At 42.7% G+C, this 20471-nt stretch overlaps 1 protein-coding gene and 1 long non-coding RNA gene across 13 annotated transcripts in view; one reads left to right on the top strand and one right to left on the bottom strand.

Annotated features, from left to right (window-relative positions):
* The window catches only part of LOC140700129 (uncharacterized), a 69981-nt gene extending 57473 nt beyond the window's left edge, over positions 1-12508 (bottom strand). For all 9 annotated transcript variants that reach the window (XR_012078359.1, XR_012078361.1, XR_012078358.1 and 6 more), the window contains exons 1-2: positions 12426-12508; positions 10220-10463 (exon numbers count right to left, since the gene is read on the bottom strand). This is a non-coding gene — a long non-coding RNA (uncharacterized lncRNA). The remainder of the gene's footprint in view (positions 1-10219; positions 10464-12425) is intronic.
* SPATS2 (spermatogenesis associated serine rich 2) overlaps positions 1-13300 on the top strand; it is a 94592-nt gene extending 81292 nt beyond the window's left edge. For all 4 annotated transcript variants that reach the window (XM_006202939.4, XM_015238089.3, XM_072972847.1 and 1 more), the window contains 5 exons: positions 2558-2616; positions 6219-6328; positions 8557-8659; positions 9894-10108; positions 11162-13300. In XM_006202939.4, the coding sequence (XP_006203001.1) occupies positions 2558-2616; positions 6219-6328; positions 8557-8659; positions 9894-10108; positions 11162-11473 (799 nt within the window). In that variant the 3' untranslated portion in view covers positions 11474-13300. The remainder of the gene's footprint in view (positions 1-2557; positions 2617-6218; positions 6329-8556; positions 8660-9893; positions 10109-11161) is intronic.
* The last annotated feature ends 7171 nt before the right edge of the window (positions 13301-20471 follow it).

Here is a 20471-nt window from a genome sequence, read left to right as displayed (position 1 = left end):
CTGGAACCACAGCACAATGTGCTTAAAGGGAGAGCACAGACCTGGGATCATGCCTTTATTGGGGTCAAAGGTGGGATGCCTGGGATTTTGTGGGTTTATTCTTCATTAGTGAATTTAAAACATGAGAGGTGGGAGGAGAGTATAGCTCAGTGGTAGAGCGCATGCTTAGCATGCACAAGGTCCTGGGTTCAATCCCCAGCACCATTATTAACAATAACCAAAAAACACATAATAAAAAAACAATAAGAGCAAGAATTAAAGCGTGGGAGGGAAAAGTAAGGTCACTCAAGTGGCCAGTTATCTAGGTCACCCAGAGCTTTCTAAAAGGGGAACTTTGTGGGTGGGGTGGCCTGGCTCTTTATCAGTCTTGTAGCTGGCAGTCTATTTATTTGAGATGAATGTCTTTGAAATGGATGTCGGCAACCAAAAGTATGTCAGGCACTTACATTATAATCAAAAAAGTTAATAGTCGGGCACTTATACTACATATGTTTTAATATTTATTCATTTTTCTATTTTAAAGGCTTGTAAAAAAATTAATGAAAAATTACAGATATTTATCAGCCTTTTCTCTGAGAAAGATCCCAGATGTTAGCCAATAGATTCCTCTGTTTAATGCTTGGCTGACATCACAGGACCTTCCCAAAGGTGTTACCATTAGATGGAAATATGACAAACAACACACAAAAGAAATAGAAGTGCTTACTGCTTTTCAGTGTTTTTTGGCAATGAAAATTTTTTTATTGGAGTAGTCATATGGTTGTCCATACACTGCCCTATGAATTTCTTATGATCACCAATGAGTTATTCAAGTAACAAAGTTTATTTAAATGGGTGCTAGTCATTCTTACAGGGGAAAAAAAAAACAAGTGCCATCATGATGTGGTAGCTCATACTGTCACAGAAAAGTCTGATTGTGATGGTGCAGAACTTCTTGGCCTTGCTGAAAGTGTCATGTGTCATTCTACTTTTTCATGATAAAGACTATAAGCTGCAAAAAGCTTACTTGTTTACTGAGGTCTTTTAATAAATACTTTACAAGCTTTGCCAGAGACAGATTTGTCATCTGGTGGATACAGTGTCTGCATCTTAAGGTGATTCAGCAACAGAAGAGAGAGAATGCTAAACTCGAGGCCGGGCAGCCCCTGTCTCATATATGCTTTTGTTTTGCCTTTTAGGTATTCCAAATGCTGCTAGAGTTCTTAGAGCGAAATATTTGCCAAGGTTTGGGAAATGCTTTCTTAGCAAAGTATTGCTACCCCACAGTAGTTGTGTCTTCTCTCTAGTCTGGTGCTTTGAGATTAATAAGGCAACCAAATTTGTTTGGTAACAAGTCTGTGTATTAACATCATGCATAATGATTATCAAACCTGTGTTCTCCAGCATTTCACTCTAAAAGATGTTGCTCCTTGAGAAAATGACCCTGCCTTATATATATATTTTTTATATCTCACACTACAGTCTCCATATTAACCACTTTGTGCTAACATAACTACATACTGAGCTATGTTGAATTAGTATACACAGACATGCATGTGTATGTATATATATGATTAGCTTTACAGCCAGAAACAAGAGTAGAACTTTTATTAACTCTGTAGCTATATTCCCATTCAGAAGGAGAAAAATCAGGATGATTTTCAAATTTGAAGAGAGTTGGAACATTTCATGTTTGTGCAGGTATTAAAATTTTAACTTTATGTTTTGGTTTTTCTGGGGGTTTTTTTGGCCACCACTAAGCAAACTGATATGGTAAAGAAAATTATTTCCTTCCGGAAGTTGAATACTGGGGCACCTTGCTATCTCTTTATACACTCATTAAAGGTGGTGGGTTCTTTTATAAGGACATGGAAGAGCTTTCATGCTTAGAAACCATTTACATTTGCAGTGGAGAAAATTCTAGTTGCCTGTTTAATGTTCTTTTTCTGTAAAAAGCCTCCCAGAAACCTTTGATTCCATATTTCCTGGATTACTGTTAAACTGTAAAACCAGCACAGTGTATGTATGTCTTTTGATTACTCTGCATTCTAAAGGGGAAGCGCCAGTGCACTTGGTGCAACTGTGGTAAAGTTTTGAAGATCTATATCCTAATTATGGATAAATTTTTCATGCTCTAGCAGGGGTATTGCCTGGTAAAAATTCATTAGAAGCAAAGCTGTCCAATTTTATAGACCAAAATATAAAATGAAAAATATGTGAGCACATATGTAGAAATATGTGATTTCCACAGAGACTTCTGCTTTTTTCTTGGTAAGCACAACTTACCAAGAAATGTTTTGTAGCTTACTACTGCCATCTACTGGTTCTCAACTCTTACATGTCTAGCTACTGGTTTACTGTAACACATATAGAAATAAAAGGAAACAAGGTTCTTAATTGGAATCCTTAGAATAGTCTTTGCTAAGGGTGAAAGAGAATTTTCACGTGATTCATACAGTATTTACTTTGTAGATGCTTTTAGTGAACAAACTTATAACCCTTTCTCCACTATTTACAATATGACATTTTTCTGCTTGAGTTTCTGATCAAATCTTTTTTCTCTGTCATCTCTTCCTAGTTTAATGGATCGAGAAGTGGCATTACTTGCTGAAATGGACAAAGTGAAAGCTGAAGCCAGTAAGTCTGATCTTTATTAAAGCTATTACCAGTTAATAGGTACCCACATTTCAACCCCCATAACAAAAGCTCAATATAAATGCCACAGTAAGAGCTTATATATTTAGTTATGCAGTCTTGAGTGGTTGTACTATAGTGTCATATGAAACCTTTCAGGCGAAACAACTTTATAAGAGCCTGTTTTTTTTGTTTTTTTTTTTAACTATTTCCAAATTTTAATATTTTGAATGTAGAGCTTAGGGTCTTAAGAGACTGTATCATGGTATCTGCCAGCATAGCACCAGCTTAGGAAAATAAAGTATCTTGCAGGTGCCTGGGTTTTATTTCATTTTGTTTTACCTCCAGTAATTGAGCAATTCCATTGGGTTTCTTTCTACTTGGGAAAAAAAAAACCCTTTGGCATAATCAGAGGTGACTTCACTAGGTTGCCTATAATTAGTGTATACATTCCTGTCATTACCACGCTGAGAACTTTCTTTGTTTTCTTGGTTTGTAGAAGCTTCACTCAGTGTCTGTTATCATTGGGTAGGAAAAAAGTCAATTAATTGAGGGTTCAGGATACCATGACTAGAGTTCTTCGAAAACTTACTAAAATAGATTATGGAAGAATAGAGTCTAACTTGGAAAATTTGTGTGGTTTTATACTAAAGAACCAGATATTTGTTTTTTTGTAATTTCTTTTACGGGTTAGGTTAAAGATAGACAGCTATATGAAAAGAAGGGAACGTCAACTGCACCTTGTATGATGACATTGATTTGGGGCTTTTCAACAGCAGTTTATCTTCATGCATTGAATGCCAGATTTGTAATTAGGAAGGTTGTTCCTTTTAGCCTGATTTCAAACTGGTAAGAATGGAAATAGGTTGAGATGATGACTTACAATTAAATCATTTGTGCCTATGGTCATGGGCCAGAGGAGGCAGCTTTGAAGGTTGAGCTGAGATCAGTTTCGATCCATTTAACATGAAATGCTGAATACATGGTAGAAAGCTATCCACTGTTTTTCAGACGTGAGATTTCATTTAGATGGAGTGGTATATCCTGTAATTTCTAAATGTGACAGTTTCAGTCCAGTCTTGTGCCTGTGTGTTCTCTTTTTGAAGGTGAAGTTTCAGAGAAAATACAACTGGTAAGAAGGCATTGTCCTTACTGTTGAGAAGAAGGTGTTTTTTAAAATACATCATTTATAGAAAATTTTGAACATACTTCAAATAGAGGCTAATATAATTAACCCCCATCACCTAGCCTCAACCAGTTATCAGTTCATGGCCAATCTTATATTATCAACTTCAGATAAAATTCATCAATTTTATATCTGTATCTCCTTTCTCCCATGATAAAAATCCAAGTTTTCAATGACAATAATGAAATTACTCATTTACCGATGATATCAAGAAGGTATTTTTCTTTTTCACACATTGTAGTTTTATTAATTATATATTCACAGTTCAGACTTTATTCACATTCATTCATATATGATCTTAACATCAGCCTTATGGAGGAGTTGGGTTTTTAATTAATTAATTAATCAAACTAGTTCCTTTGGGGGAAATGTGACTTGTCCAAAATTAGATCCTCTCAGTTATCTGATACATATAGAAATCTTTACTTGACATGTTTTTTCCATCTTGAGATCTGTAATTTTGTCTTAGAGTCCTAGAATGCTGGAGCTGAGGGAAAGTGAATTTGATAGAAATGGCAAGTAGGTTTTATCCTGGGAGACAGAACAACAGATCATTTGTAGCTGTTGGGCCTTTGTGTTGAGAAACTTTGTGTTGAGAAACTGTGTGCATGTTCCTAGCTTATTGGGAAAGTGTGACCTTATTGATTAACCTGACACTGGTGTAGGCAGCCCATGGTGGCATGTGTGTGGCAATTGAATTAAGTAAACTTGCTAAAGACATTCAGCTCTTTGTAATACCTGATACAGCTCTTTGAAAATTCTGGGTTTTTTCTAACAAATTTGGTTAATTTCTTGGTATGTTATAGGATTCTATGTATAACAGTTAGGAATTGAGTTTGACTGCATACTACAGAATAGCCTAAGTAAATGTGAGTTTGCTTTTCTCTCAGGAAATGAAAGGTCCACAGGTAAGCAATCCAGGGATGCAGGGCATCTCCAACATGACATGAGGGACCCAAGCTTCTCTATCCTTCTCCCCAGCCACAGCTATCCCTACAGTGTGCTTATGGTCAAAAGATACCTCCTATGACTCCAGTCAAGGAGGGGAAAAATGTTGCACGCTGGCTAAGACTCCTTTAGAGAGCTTTCCTGTAAGCCTCGCCCTGTGAGTTCTGCTTAGATCTGCCAAACTATATTAAATGACTCTCATCTGTAGCAAAGCTAGGAAATGTGGATTTTTACTTAAGCAAGTTGGTACGCAACAACATTAGACTTCTGATAGAGGAGAATGGCTATTCAGTCATGAACAGTCTTTGCTACAGTCTACCCTTCAGCTGCCCGATTCTTCTTTTTTCTGAAATGAAAACACACCTCCCCAGTGGCAGCACCTCCATGGTCTCTAGTTCATATATTCAGCTGAAAATCCAGGACTTCTGGGTAATTTCAGATCTTCCAGCAGGTCTGGATATGACACGTTGTGGTCTGGGATTCCATAAACTAAAAGAAAAGTTAGATACCTTCCTCCAGTATTATGTAGAGAAAGAAGAGGATAATTACAGTAAAAATTCCCACTTGGAAAAGCAATAATCAAATCTTACTGGACAGGAGTAGTCGAGTCCCTGCTTCAGTGGTGGAGAAATTTCCTTGCTTCATCTGCCCTAGTTCTGCTTTCTATGAGAATTTCTTTTGCCCGTTGTCCTCTGTAGCCCCTGGCTCTCTACTCTGAGATTTCTTTATTGTCTGTAATCCTCCATGGACTTATCTAAGTTACACATCTGGGCGCATGCCAAAGAAGATGCTTCTAAAAGGCTGTAAAAAGTCTAAATACCCATCATTAGGGAACTTGGTAAATAATTGTGTTATATCCATATAGTAGAATACTTGATGGCTATTAAACAGACTGAGGGGAACCTAATGTGTTAGTAAGGAATGAACTTCAAGATATATTAAGTGAAAATAGCTAAGGTGAAGAAAGGACCGTGTATGTGCTGTACTCCCATTTGTGACAAGGGAAGAGAGAGAGAGAGATGTTGTACATGCAGAGAATGTATTTGGAAATATACTTAAGAAATTGTTAGCAGTGGTTTCCTCTGGGGAAGGGACCACAAAATCGGATGTAAGACAGACAGTTTTACTTTTCATTTTATACCCATTTATTTTAGATTAATTTTTCACCATAAGCATTTTTTGTTTTAATTTCAATGCTTCTTGATAAAAAAAAAATTTTTTTTAACTGGGAAGAGGAGAAGGAGAAATGGCAAGTGACTTACAAGTCTTTATGATTCATAAAAAGCGTTTAGCACTTAACTGCCTTCAGAGTTCCTCAGGAAAGTGGAAGCTGGACCTTTGGTATTTTCATTTTCTGGATGGGTGGGCAGCTAAGCCTTTGGCTGCCCAGATACATACTGCAAGTCCTGTATTTCCAGTTCTTTGTCCTATTTAGCAGAGCCTGAGAGTCATACTCCCTTTTTCTCTGCAGTGGAAATTTTGCTCAGCCGTCAAAAGAAAGCCGAACTTCTAAAGAAGATGACTGACGTGGCTGTTCGAATGTCAGAGGAGCAGTTGGTTGAGCTCAGAGCAGATATCAAGGTAAAACTTCCTTCTCTTCTCTGCCTTTCTTCTTACCCTTGGGGACTAAAGTAGCAAATCTCCATAATTCATGGCCATCTCTAAAGTGCTGAACTCATGATCTTTTCTACCCAAACCTGGCCCTTTTCCAGGTCCCCTTTTTCTGTAGGTGGTACTGTCATCTATCCAGTGTCCAAGCTGGAAACCTTAGGAAATTTCTTCTTTTCCCACAATTAAGTCTATCAGCAGACCCTGTCCATTTGACCTTCTGTGAAATCTCAAGTCTGAGCTTTTCTCTCTCACTCACCACCATAACCGTTATGAAGCTACTGTAAACTCTTGTTTGGACTTCCGTAATGTCCTCCTAACTGATGCCACCCCTCCACCTTGCCACTGCCCCACTCTCGCCACCCCTTCAGATCTGTTCCTCACGCTGCGGTAACCTGCTTCAAATGTCCCAGTGCCATCGGATAGATATAGTCCTTGATGGCCTGTAGGTCTCCACATGGCCTGTCCCTGCTGCCGTCCTTTTCTCACCACCCGACCCGTTCTCTGTACTCCAGCCACGTCAGCTCTCCTTTCCACAGACACGTCCTGTTCCCTCCATCTCCCCTTGCCAATCCCAGCACACATCAACCTTGTTTCTAAATCGTGAGCTCTGTGAACCACGGGAGTTGGCCTTCTCTACTCCTGAGCCCTTACTGTGCTCTTTCTGAATGTGTGAGACTTATTGCCATTTTTAAGAGGAATGGGGAGGCTGTATAAGAGCCTTTGTAAAATAAAAACATAGTTGGAAGATCATCTAAGACCTTCCACGTGTCCTTGTTATTATTCCCTTGCTCTTTGCCCTTAGACTCTATTGAGGAGAACTAGTGAAATATACAATGCAAATTTTAAATTACCATTTTCCGATTAACTAAGACTACATTACTAAACTTTATAGAAAGTCTTCCTCGCATTGATGCCAGTCATCCTCATTCAACTATCAGGGAGAAGCCGGAAACCCCTTTGGAATTAGATAAGAATTCTGGCTCTCACAGGCCTCATCTGTTCCCCTTCCCACGTGGTTGAAAAGCTGCTAGAAATATTTCTGCAGGCTGACTAAGGATCTGTTTCTCTCCACGTCTTCAGTGTACCGAAGTGGGTGCTGTGCAATTTAAATGTCTTATTTCCAGATCATTTTATTTCCGTCATTGCTGTTATGTCTTTGGCTCAGCAAACCCTAGAATTTGTTTCAGAATTAATCTCAGACTGATCTTACATGTCTGAAGGCTTTGTTACAGACGTTCGTGTGCTTTCCTAAGCCACAGTGTACCCTGAAGCTTTAAGGCTTCAAGGCCCAGAGGTAATTTTTTTTTCTCCTCTCCCATTTACTGCTTCTAGATGCATCGCAAGGATTTGATGTATTTGATTCTACCTTTTGAAAATCCAAAGTGGAATTAGGCCACCCTTAGTTAGAGGACTGCTCTGAGGAGTTCAGTTCTTTTAAATTATATCCAGGCCTTTAGCTTTTCTTTTCTCTCACCTTTTCATCTGAAAAAAAATGGTTCTAGGTGACCTTGGAAATTGTTTATTGAAATAGACCCCCAAAAGCACTTTATTCCTGACATGTTTCTAGTCTCACTATTTCTACAGAATAGTTAGTTTTGACCCAAGGGGTTGGATCCTTCTCAGCTCAGTCTGCTTAAAAGGATTAAATTACTTGCAGCATGCTCTTCTCATTTGCAAAGTTGACTTTTCGCATGAATGATTTTCCATCTCAAGAAATTGTTCCTATTTCAAGAACTAACAAATCCTACTTTATAAAGAGATGAAGTGGGTTTCCTAAGGAAGTTCCTATTAAAGAACACCAAACCATCTATTTAAATGGAATCATTGTAACTTATGAGCTTTTTTGCTGCCTCTGTCTTTGTGTAAGATGGAACAATGTCGAGAGTAGCCAACAGGGGGAAGAAAGATGGCTCTCCACCATGAATTCCTTCTCCATCCTCCATAGCTTCTGATTATACCTAACGACCACCATGTAGCATTTAATAAAGCTCCCAAATAGACTTATCTTTGGGCTCTTAAAGAAAATGATTGAATTTTGTCAATTGCACAGCGTTGGTAATATCATGGCCATTTAGTGAACTCTGGAGAAACAAAAATATGACAGTTGAAAGTAACTGTTTCATCTGTTTATAGCAAGCTTGCAGATTCCATGGATACTGTTTGGCTCACTCGGAGTCTTTTCTTTGTCTTTTCTCCAGCACTTTGTTAGTGAACGTAAATACGACGAGGATCTGGGACGAGTAGCCCGGTTCACCTGTGATGTAGAGACCCTCAAGAAGAGCATTGATTCGTTTGGACAAGGTGAGATGGTGAGGGATTCAGGGCGCCAGGGATGGTGATGAGAAGACCACCCGCTAGTCATTAGAGACCAAAGTGCCAGTTGATTTCTCCACTGATTCTTCTCAGTGCTGCTTGTGTTTGGGTTTGTTGGTTTGTTTTTATGAAAAGGAGACTGAGATACTTAACAAGTCAATGGATGCAGATGCTTTGATCTCGCAAGGATGGGTATTTTCCAGCTCCCTTAATTTGCAGTCATACTTTTTCATCATTTTCTGCTGAGTTGAGGCATGTTCGGCATATAGTATAAAGAGCATGTGGCCCTGGAGTCAGACCAAGTTTGAATCCTTGTCTGTACCCTAACCTCTTGGCCCCTCAGTTTATTCCTCTGCAAAATGTAGATAACAATACTTGCTTTGCCTGACACAGAATAGGTACTTAATAGTTACAAAGGATGTGTGTGTGGCAGTGGGAGGAGGTGTGCCTCTGAGGTGAGAGCTTATAGTGACCCATCAGTCAGACCCAAACCCTGAGCTCAGCTCCTCTGTTCTCTCTGGCTCAGTGTGAAAGTGAAATAGTGGACCTAGGGCAGGGATTGTGAACTCAACATGAGTCCAAGCTTAAAGCCAAGAAAAAAAATCTAGGGAGTAGTTTTAAACCATTGAATTCTGGCAAAATTTGAACTGAAAATATTAATATTTTTCAGCTCAATTGGTATTTTGAATTTGGGGTTATTTTTGCAGAAGGAACTTTGGGAAAATACATGTTTGTTGTAAAGACTAGTTCTGTTCATATTTAACTCATCTTGCATCATTCAAATCTTTTTAAAAGGATTTAGCTTTTTCTTTAACTTTTTCTTTCTTTGCGAAGTCTGTACTTTGGAGTGTTCCTTGCATAGGAAATCGAACATATGGCCCATACTATTGTTCCTAGGCTTAGTCAGCGGCTGGAGCCACCGCCAGGAGTTTAGGTGGTAGGAAACGCCCGGAAGTCATCAGTTGGTAGGGGGATGGGCCACTGCAATCCTATATGGTTCTCCTGTCTCAGAGTTCCTTTACCAAGCAGTGAGGATTTGGCAGGAGTGGAGGAAGAGAGCATAAGGCAGGTTTCCTTCCTTACGCATTTATAAACTTATCTTTACGATCACTCAGGTAGACAGTTCTTTAAGTTGCTCATTGTGAAATGGAGAAATAGGGAAAGTGTTACCCAACATGCTTTTCTGTCATATGACAGCATATTTCTCATATTTCTCTCTCAGTGTCACATCCAAAGAACAGCTATTCAACCAGATCTCGATGTAGCTCAGTTACATCAGTGTCTTTGAGTAGCCCGTGTGATGCCTCTGCTGCTTCCTCTTCCACTTGTGCCTCTGCTCCCAGCCTTACAAGTGTTAACAAGAAAAACTTGGCACCAAGAGAGGCTCCTGCAGCCACAGCAAACTCCAGTGGCCGGACCTACCAGCCTCACCGAGAGGTAACCGAGCTTCCACACTGAGCAACTTAAGGAAGAAAAGCTACCAGGTTGTCACAGTTTAAATGCTGACAGCTCAGTACATTATTTCCTCTCTTTATGCCCATTCTGTACCTATTTTGAATCCCTCCAGCTTCAGTTAGTTCCAGAGAAAGCATTTGGTACGTATGTTCCAAACCACCAGCCAGTGTAGATTTCTCGTTGCCAAGACCGCTGACTTTCTGGTGTTGGCAGTGATCCCAGCTGTTGTAGGTAGGATTGCCTGGTAATTGGTCACACTGGGAGTTGCGCACCCATCTCAAGGTAGACAAGCACCACAGTGGCAGGCTCACCAGAATGCATCTGCAGCAGCAGCTCCCTAGAAGCACAATGGAGAACGTATCAGGGAGAGCGAGAGAGCGTGAACTTGCTAGGGTGGGCAGCAAACACAGGAAAGTTGAAGCATAATCCATAGTTTCTTTTCCCTGGTGTGAAGGAGATACACAAGAGTAATCCAAGGCAGTGCTGTCAGTAATTCTTCAGAACTGGTGTTACATTGGAATTAGAGTACAAAAATAAAATCCTATGTCATAAGCTTTCTGGGTTGTAAAGTGAAAGATGTGTTAAATGTCACAGCAGCATGATTCAATCTACGCTTCATGATATATAGCAGAATAGAGCATAATGACATTTATCTTATTATTCCAAATGTCCATTATTTTTACAAATGGCTTATGATCTGTAAAAGTCAGACATGTGATAAGATACTTCCCAGCTGGGGGCTTATAATAACCCAGAGAGTTAGCTTTCTTCTTCTGCCCAGCTAATGAAAAGTGAACTCCTCTTCAGTGGAGAAGAGCCTAGGGGTGAAAGGTGGGGGTAAAAATAGTGGAAGATTTATTAGTTCTGATATAGTGTCTAGGTTGGATTGGCTGAGCAAATTCTGAGTCTTGAGAGAGAACCGAGTCCTGAGCATGAGATACTACTATGAGGCTTTCAGAATTCTATAAACTGAGCTAGAACAAAGCGGGGCCATAACGCCACAGTGCTCTGAACATTGTGTTCTTTTGTCCTTAGGTATTGCCGGGAAACAGACGAGGAGGACAAAGCTACAGGCCACAAGGCCAAAAGTCCAGTGACCCCATGAACCAAGGGCAACATGACAGTGTGGGTCGTTACAGAAACAGCTCATGGTATTCATCTGGTTCCAGGTACCAGAGCGCTCCATCCCAGGCACCAGGAAACACTAGTGAACAGGGCCAGGCTCATCCTGCAGGGACCAGCGGAACTGGAGCCAGCATGGAGCCCAGCCCACCCAAGCCCTCATTCAAAAGGGGGCTCCCCCAGCGCAAACCCAGGACCTCTCAGCCTGAAGCCGGGAACTCTTGAGGGAAATTGCACTTGGCCTCTCTTCTGTCCCACACAGTTCAACTTGGTAACTGGACTTTAGGAAACTTATAGTTAGACTTAATAACGAAAAGAAGTTTACGCATATCACTTTTTATACCATTCTGAATACTTTGATTTCTTCTCTCCTCGTTTCCTCTTTACCATTTTTGGAGGGGAAACTGTGTTTTCCCTTCACCTTTCCCAGTGATATAGATTGATTCTGACTAGTCATTTCCACCAGGAGTCACAGGCGACTGTTGCCAAGTTTCCCAAGTGTCAGCAGTGTTCTTCCCAGTGCTCCCGGCCTTTCAGGTGCCTGAAGAGGCCTTCCTCGGCAGCCCCTACTGTTCAGGCTTCTGGGGGGAGATGAATCAGAACTGGTCCTGCTGCCTTTCCAGGCTAAGCAGAAACCACACGGGCCTGTCAGATTCCCTGTGAACAGCAGTGTGACCAGTGAGGGGATGGTGAACTGCACTGAATTAGCCAGAGAAGAGGAAGTTTAATTAGTGAAAAGGAAAGAACACTAGGAAACATTTGAGAATCTGCCTCTGCTCGCAGAACGTGCCTGAGATTGACGCTCAGATCAGGGTTCAGTCTCTTGCTTAGCACCATAGCTTAACCTGCAGTTTCTTCCAAACGCCCAAAGCCTTGTTTCCTATTATCTTAGACTGCAAACCAGTCTAGGGAAGTCTATGGGAAAGTAGCATTTAACTAAAGGAAAAAAAGTATTTCTTTGTTTCAATGTTTGAAGATTTTTGTTGCTATTGTTCTCTCTTTCCTGATTTCCTGTTCTGACCCTGAACCAAATTTACAGCAAATATAATTAGTGTTAATCTAAGGTGTTACCCATCAAAAAATTGCCGCAGTCAATCTTTAGAGTTGAATAAATAAAAACAATTGCATAAATGTTCCCACGTTTGTTTCACAGCAGGAAGTGACTTCATTTCATTACCTGTTTTTCTTTGGGCCTCATGGGGTAGAAGTCACTTCGGCAGCTTGTTCGGGGGCTTCACTGAGGGTGTCCACTTCCTCAGTCACTTGTCCCCTACTTAGCTTCAGAACCGAATTAAATGTGAAAGCCAGGGTGAGCAGATGCAGCTGTTCCTCACGGGAACAGGTCTGTAGGAGAGGGAATGGTGACTATCCAGAGAGCCTACCAGTTCAGAAAAACTACAGCTGCCAACAGCTCCCCCAGGCAACCAAAGGTTCTGTCCCCACCCCTGACCTCCACTGCCCGTCCCTTCACAGGAGTAGTTGATGTCACAATGTAATTGGGTTCCGGCATGTAGCAGGTGACACTGGTACCAGCCCCCCCCAACACTCACCCCAGCCTCTATGATTTAATAACAGCAGAGCATTTTCTTCCCCAGCTTTGTTCTCCCAAGTCTGAAACCCAACTGAGTGGCAGTGGTGCAGAACTTAGCTGCCTCAGGGCTTCCCCTGGCTCTTTGGCTGAAGCGGAGCTTCCAGGGTTCAGGTTGGTTGCACAGACTGAGAGAGAAAGAGAGCGAGTGTGTGTCTTTCAGTAAAGAAAACAGTAGTCAAGGAGTACTAGGAAGCCACTTTCTAAGGGGCTGGTCACCTCATTTGGGGGAATTTATCCAACAACACTATCAGCCTTCTGGTATCAGGAAAAATCCCTGCTTTTCTGATTAATTGCTTACCTGTACTTTATAGGAAATCCAGAGATTGAAGTGACCTTGAAGGATTATGAGGTCTGTCCCTGTATCCAGGCAAGACTGTATTTAACCATCTAAACAGATGGGAAGCCACATGTTTGTCATCATTGCCTTGAAGTTGAAATTAAAATCTCTTTGTAGAAAAATATTTGAGGATTTTTTTTCTGTGACCATAAAAAGTTTGAAAATTATGAAACTTTTTTTACATTTTGTTTTTAATTATAAAAGTTGTATTTAAAATATCAAATAATACAGAAATGTAAAAAGAAAACGTTAAAGTTTCCACCTTCCCATTCTGTTCCTCAGGGGTAATGAGTTAATCATTTGGCATATATCCTTATGAACCTTTTTCAAAGAGTATATGTTCACATGCACATAGATGTATGGGCTTTTAATTTTGGTTTTGTTTTTTATAAGAAAGGGATCATACTATATACATTCTGTGATTCTTTTTTTAGATACTATATCTAAACCATAATTCATTTAGGATCTCATGTTGTGGATATTCTGCTCTGAAATTTGCCAATTTGACTTTCTTCCATGAAGAGAAGTTAGCTTTATCTTAAGTTTGAATTGTGGGGCCCATTCCTTGCTCCCCATAACAGCTCTCTGCTTCCCAAGAGAAGGGAGGCTCTGTACCCTGGGCAGTTCTGCTGTGTGTCCAGGGAGATCCCACCTAATCATTTTCCTTCTCTTTCCATTTCCTCTTAGAGATCAGCGCCGTGCCCTTTCCCAGCCTAGAGTCTTCAGGTTGAGCTTTGTCAGTTATAAACCACTTGAGAGAGAAAAGCTAAGTTAGCACGGCTTCATTAGGAACACCCAAGTATTTCCTAGGCCCCTTATTTATGGCAGTTTTTTAAATTCACTTTTTTAAAAAAGTAGTAACAGACTAATTTTTTGAAGGTACGAAAGGATACATGATGTAAAGTAAAAAATACTCTCCTACCTTGTCCCACTCCCCAGAAGAAATCATTGGTAAGTTTCTTGTATATCTTTTCACAGAATTTCTAAATCCAGACATGCAAATACATTTTTTCTTTCTTTTACATAAATAGGAACCATACTATGCATGTTCCTAAACAGCGTGCTTTTTTCACTTGTCCTCACTTTTTATCACTAGTTTTTGTTTGGTTTTAAGAAAAATCAATATATGTAAATGGTAAAAGAAGAAATAGCCTAAACGGTTCACAGGATATATGATGAAAAATAAGCCTTCGTCCCACTCTGGACTATCTATTCCCTCCCCTAGAGGCAAGCACTCTTAAGTTTCTTGTGGAGATTCTCTATATTGGTACACATATATCAGAAGAATATATAACACTTAGACTTCCTTCTGTGCCAGTTTACATAAATACACCTTCTTTCTATGACTGCATAGTATCCCTATAAATTTATCATACTTAGTTTAACCAGTCCCTATTGATGACTTTCAGTTTTTTGCTGTTACAAGTATTGCTGAAATGAGCATCTCATAATACATATATGACTCCACCTGTGAGAGTGTTATCTTCAGGGTAAATTTCTAGGAGTGGAATTGTTGGATCATATAGTTATTGATAAAGTAGTCTTAAAGGTGCATGGATTTATATTCTCGCCAACAGTGTTAGGGAGTGCTTTGTCCAGTTGCTGAGCTGGATGCTAAAGAGAGATAAAGATAACTAAAACATAGCCCTTTATGGGGCTGACAAACTCATGGAGGCAACTGACAAACACCAATAACATAATACAAGGTAATAGTGTTGCACGAGGGAGCCATGCTGTCTTCCAAGAGTAAAATGGAGAAGCACAGCCCGAAGGGCAGGGGCCTGTGCTTGAACCAGAGCCACACCAAGAAGTGATCAGGCATTCATTCAGTGGTTCATAGACAGAGGGACCTCATACTTCAGAATCCCAAACTGGGGTGCAGTCTTGTGAGTATGAATGTATGTGGGGACAAACAGAATAAAATATTTTAGGTTGGGGGTGGCCTGGAAAAGCCAGGACACATGGTTATCAGTGTGTGAACTAACCTCGCCTTTTGGAGAAGGTCAGTAGAGTAATGAACTTGTTGCCCCTGGAAATTCTGCCATCTGACCTAACAAAACGAGAGTCTGTCTTGCCTGATCTACATGATTCATCCCACCTTGTCGCACCTGGAGAGGATTATATCCATATGGGAGCACACTTTATGGAAGACACAGGTGACCAAAATGATACATGGTTGCGGGTCACCTACTGATATAAGGAGCTCTGTTGTCACCATTTTAACTAGTCCAGAGTACCAGACCATATCGCTGGTAGCCGGAACAACCTGCTGTACAAGCAGTCAAGCTTGACCTCTGGTTGCTTCGGCCACCTGAGCAGCCTTTCCTTCCAACATGGAGGTACCTATTGTGTGCTGCGCAGTGTGCTGAGTTCTGAGGCGAAGATAAATGCTTCCTTCTCTTTCCTCAGCCACTTTGCGGGTGAGGAAAATAAAGCTCATAGCTCTTCCTCAGACTCCTGGAAGCAGTGTCTGTGGCTAGGCAGTGTGGGAGAGCAGGAAGACCCTGGACTTTTGAGACATAAACTTGGATTTTAATTCTGGCTTCACAACTTGGCAGCTACGTGACCAACTAACCTTGGGCGAAAAACATAACATCTTTGAACCTCTTCTTGAATGGTTAAGTGGAGACAAGGATAACTACCTCACGGAGGGGTTCGGGGTTTGTCTAGCCAGGTGCTGCAGAACGATACCCTGGTGTCCAAGCTAACTTGTGACAAGTTAAATGTTCACTCACCTGACTCCTTTGCTTTACTGGCTCTCCTGCACTGTCTCCAGCCATACAGACCTAATTAACCAAGAAAACAGTAACTCAGCCATCCTGTTCCTTCTGTAGCTTTTCTTCTCTGCGTGCATCTCCCCCCAGCGTGGTGAGCTCTGTGCCCTGTTGTCTGTCCTGACAGCTGTCAGGAGAGCACACCCCCTCCCCCGTCTGCACTCTCTGGGTGGTGCAGGCCAGATGCTTATGGCACCAACCTGGGCAAACAGTCACCAGCGCAGCAGCTGCAGGAGGAAGTCTCCCAGGAGAGAGCCAGGGAATGTCATTTTCATACAGGTGCTGGGGGAGTTTTATTACCTACTCTGCAACTCCTTACCAAGGGGAAATGCCATCTGAAGATTTGCCTGGGTGAGGAAGCCTCACCCACCATCAGCACAACTGTTCTCCAGCCCGCCCGCCCCTTCACTACCGTCAAAACAGCAGGAACAAATCCACCCACTCTGATTCCTCAGGGAAAAGTCAGGTCGCCTTTTTATGTCTCTCTTCAAGTTAACCCAGTTTGGCTTTCTCTGTAACTATATTTCAGATGAACCCGTTTTCTGGTGCTGCTAGAACACGCAGGTTGAGAGACTGAGAAGATCTCTCAGACTCACCCCCTTGCTGACTCCAGGCAGGGCTGTGGTAAACTGCCGTCCCAGTAGGCAGGGCCTGCGCGCAACTGCAGCGTCTCCCCACAAGCTGAAGTCCGTGATGCTGTTCCCAGTGGGCATTCATCAAAATGACCATATGGCCCCCTTTTAATAGGCTGTTTACCAAAGGAACAAGACGAGCCCCCCAGCAGCTTGGCGTGGTAGCAAACTGCTGTCAATCTAGTCAACTCTTGGTCCAGATCTGTTCCTCCACTTAACTAGTCATGCGGCATACCACAGTTTATGCAGAATTTCCTTGTTTGAAAATTTACTGAGGTTTTCTCACACTAGCTAGGATCCCCCACTAGAAGAAATGGCCTAGAACTGGGGGGGGAAGGATATAGCTCAGTGGTAGAGGATGTACTTAGCATGCAGGAGGTCTGGGTTCAGTCCCCAGTACCTCCATATAAATAAACAAATAAATTAATTTTTAAAAACCTAATAACCTTCCCCCTCAATAAAAAATAAATTTAAAAAAATGGCCTAGAATGACAGCAGTGAGGGGTGGCCAAGTATTGGAGGCCTCAAATTATTCCAAAACGTAGTGTTTGTTTTGGTGGAGGTGGCAAGCCTTTCAGTGAGGCTTTGTGCTGAGCTCACTTCCGTGGTCCCAGCACCCAGGGCCAGGGCAAGGCTCAGGGGGACTTGCAGTAACAATCACAACTACTCACTAAGCTCATCTCATTCTCTCAACAATCCTCTGAGGAAGGATCATTTCACAAGTGAAGGAACTGATCCTCTTTAAGAGCAACACCCGTCCCTGTCCCGGCCCAAGGTCATTTAGCCCATCAGCGAGGAGCTAGAAGTCAAACCCAGACTAGTTGGGCTTGGAAGCCTGAGATTTTCCCACCACACATGGCCTGAGAAGGAGAGATAGACCTGGGGAACTCCATAAATGAGGGTGGAGAGAGTGAGAAGAGGGGAGGTGCAGGGCCCCTGGAGTCTGTTCCTCGACAGCCACCTGTTCTCCGCCACTGCACACAACAACTGACTCCGCCTGCACTCAGGAGAGGGGGGAGCTTTTTCCATCTTTTGTGTCTCAAGCAGTTTTTTTCCTTGCTTTGCTCTTCCCTTCTCTCTCCTTGTTCCTTTTGTAGATAATACTCCCACAGTCCTCCCACGGCAGCTCCAAAATGCAGCCTCCTGAGTTTCTTCTTGTTGACAATAGCTTTGAGCTATCATCTCTGAACAGGGCTCCTCCTCACCCTTCCCCTCCCTGTGACTTCTCACTGTGGCCACTGAGTCAAGAATTGGGGAAAGAGGAAAAGAAGAGGAGATTGTAATGAGACCAGTGCTCCCTGACCCCCCCTGTTCACTTTTCAGTTCCTCCCAACCTCCACTGTACTGTCTCCTGAACATGGACCCCTTCTGTGTGTGTGTGTGTGTGTGTGTGTGTGTGTGTGTGTGTGTGTGTGTGTGTGTTTGCATGCATGTGGGGCGGAAAGCAAGGAATTTATCAATTCATTGCTGCAACCTGAGGGAACCTAGAAGCCAGGTCTGGCAGAAGACCTGAGGGACTAGGTAAAGTGAAAGGGAGGAGAGGGCTGAGATTCCATGCCTGGATACACTCATCTAGATAGAAAGGGCATCTTAAGTCAGGCCAGACTAAAGGAAAGGGTCAGTGGCTGCATTCCTACCCCATACACACTTTCACACAAATTCTTTGAAGAGCAACAGGGGAAGGGGTTTAAAGCCCGAAACATTGCTGTTTCATTCTGAGATAGGAAGAGTAATCATAACATTCAATAAATGTTAGCATATTTTCTTCTGGAAGTGCGGACCAGGACACCAAAACAGTGACACAGGCACTGTCTCTGGAGCTGCTGGAGGATGCAGTGCATCTTAGACAAGATATTTAACCTCTCTGCCTCAATGTTTTCACCTGTAAATTGGGGATTATAACAATGACTACTTCATAGAGTTATGATGAAGAATAATGGGATAATCCAAGTAAAGCACTTAACACAGTGCTTTGGCACAAAGTTGATGCTCAATAAATGTCAGCATTGTAATATTTGGGTCACTGCACACATTCCTCTACCGCCTATCCACCCTGACCCAAGGTGTCTCGTCTAGCTTGATGTTCAAAACTAGCCCGGGCTGATGAGCTGGAAGCATGAAAGTCTGAACAGGTTGGGCTTACGAGGGTAACTCAAGGACCATCTGGATCTGATATACAACCCAGATGACCAGTCTTCATGAGTGTCACACAGCTAACCTGGGGTTGTTTCTGGGTCCTCAGAGTGGGAAACAGCAATGCTGGAGTGAGATGGACTCTGGACATAGAGTTGGGAGATTGTCAGGATTGGAACCTTAGCCATTTATCACTTGGTTACCTTGAGCAAGTCTCTCTATCTCTGCCTCTGTACTCATTTGTGAGATGGAGTGCAAGTAGCATCTACCCTGCATATTTTACAGGGCTCTTATAAAACTCAAAATCAGATGGTAATAAACATTTACATGATGCAAATGTTACACACTGTTCTAGATCCTTTACTCTTTTAATCCTCCTAACAGCCCTCTGAGGTAGTTATTATTGTCTTCATTTCACAGAGGAGAAAACTGAGTCACAGAAGGAGAATCACAACAGCAAGTGGCAGAACTATATTCAAACCTAGTTAGGTAGCCTGGTTCTTAAGTTCGGTGCTTTCAACTATAGCCTCATCCTGTCTCTCAAAGTGAGCCCATTCCTAACGTGCACCCTCTCCTTAGCATTATGCTTGAACATTGCCTGGAGGGGCAAAAATGAGCCTTAGAGTGAGGGGTTACTGCGCGGCCCTGGATACTCGCGAGAGGGTGGGGGAGGGGGATAAGGCGCATAATCTGCAGAATCCTTAGGGTCATTCTTCCTGGGACTAGGATTCCAAGATTCAGAGGATAGGGATAGGGGGACGCTTCCTCCCTTTCCTCCCCAAGCACTAGCTCATTTTTATACAGGTGCCTGGGGCTTTGGCCCCTGTTGGAGATGAGGGGTGGGTGGAGTGGGGGACACTCCTTTCTTTCCGATGCTGATGACTCTGGACGTGTCTCCTAGAGGGGTGGAGTGCTCAGCCTCCCGCATCACTCGTTCGGAAACAAATTGCTGTTTTGGCCCCGGCGGTTCCTCTGGGCGCGGGCGGTAGCCGCGCTCGCTAGCAAATCGTGGGAGGGAGGAGGAGCGGCGCTGGCAGCGCGAGGCTGGGGGGGACCGACGCAGCGAGGGAGACCAGCGAGAGACTGCCGCCCAGGGCGGGCTCCACACCGCCCACTGGCCCCTCCTCCCCACCCCCTCGCCGGAGTGGTGGTGGTGGGGTCCCTGCAGCCATCGCTCCCCCTTCAGCGTAAAACCTAGTTCTCTGTGACTGAAGGGGCTGAGGCAGGGGAGACTCGGTCCTCTCACACCTGCTCGCAAGGACCCACAAACACAAAATTAGGAAGTTTCCCCCAGCGTCTGATGTCTACTGTCCCCTGTATTTGCAATCTTACCCTCTAGCGCAGCCTGGGAGCTGCAAAGGATGACAAAAAGAGAAATATAAGGGCAAGACAAAGGATCTGGGGTGCCCCTCATTCACACACCTCTTTTCCACCTGCTGGGCACACACAGAGAGCATCTAAACCTTACTTCCAGGACTACCCCTTCTCCAATTTCCTGACAGCTATAGCCTGCCCTGGCATCGCCTAGTGATGGCTTGATCCATTTTTCGGAGGGTCAAGTTGAGGCGAAAAAAGACTTGGATGCCCAGAAGCTGTGTTTAAACTCCCTCTTCCAAATCTCCTTTTAGATTTTCCCTTCCCCAACCTCTACAAACCACCGGCCTTCACCTCCGCCTGGTGGCCCAGCCCCCTTTCCCGTTACATTTTTCCTAGGGGAAAGCTTCTTCTAAAACACGCACCCTCCGCTCAACCCCCG

The sequence above is a fragment of the Vicugna pacos genome, chromosome 12, assembly GCF_048564905.1.
Source record: "Vicugna pacos chromosome 12, VicPac4, whole genome shotgun sequence".
NCBI classification, from domain to species: Eukaryota; Metazoa; Chordata; class Mammalia; order Artiodactyla; family Camelidae; genus Vicugna; species Vicugna pacos.
This window is presented reverse-complemented; position numbering and strand designations above follow the sequence as displayed.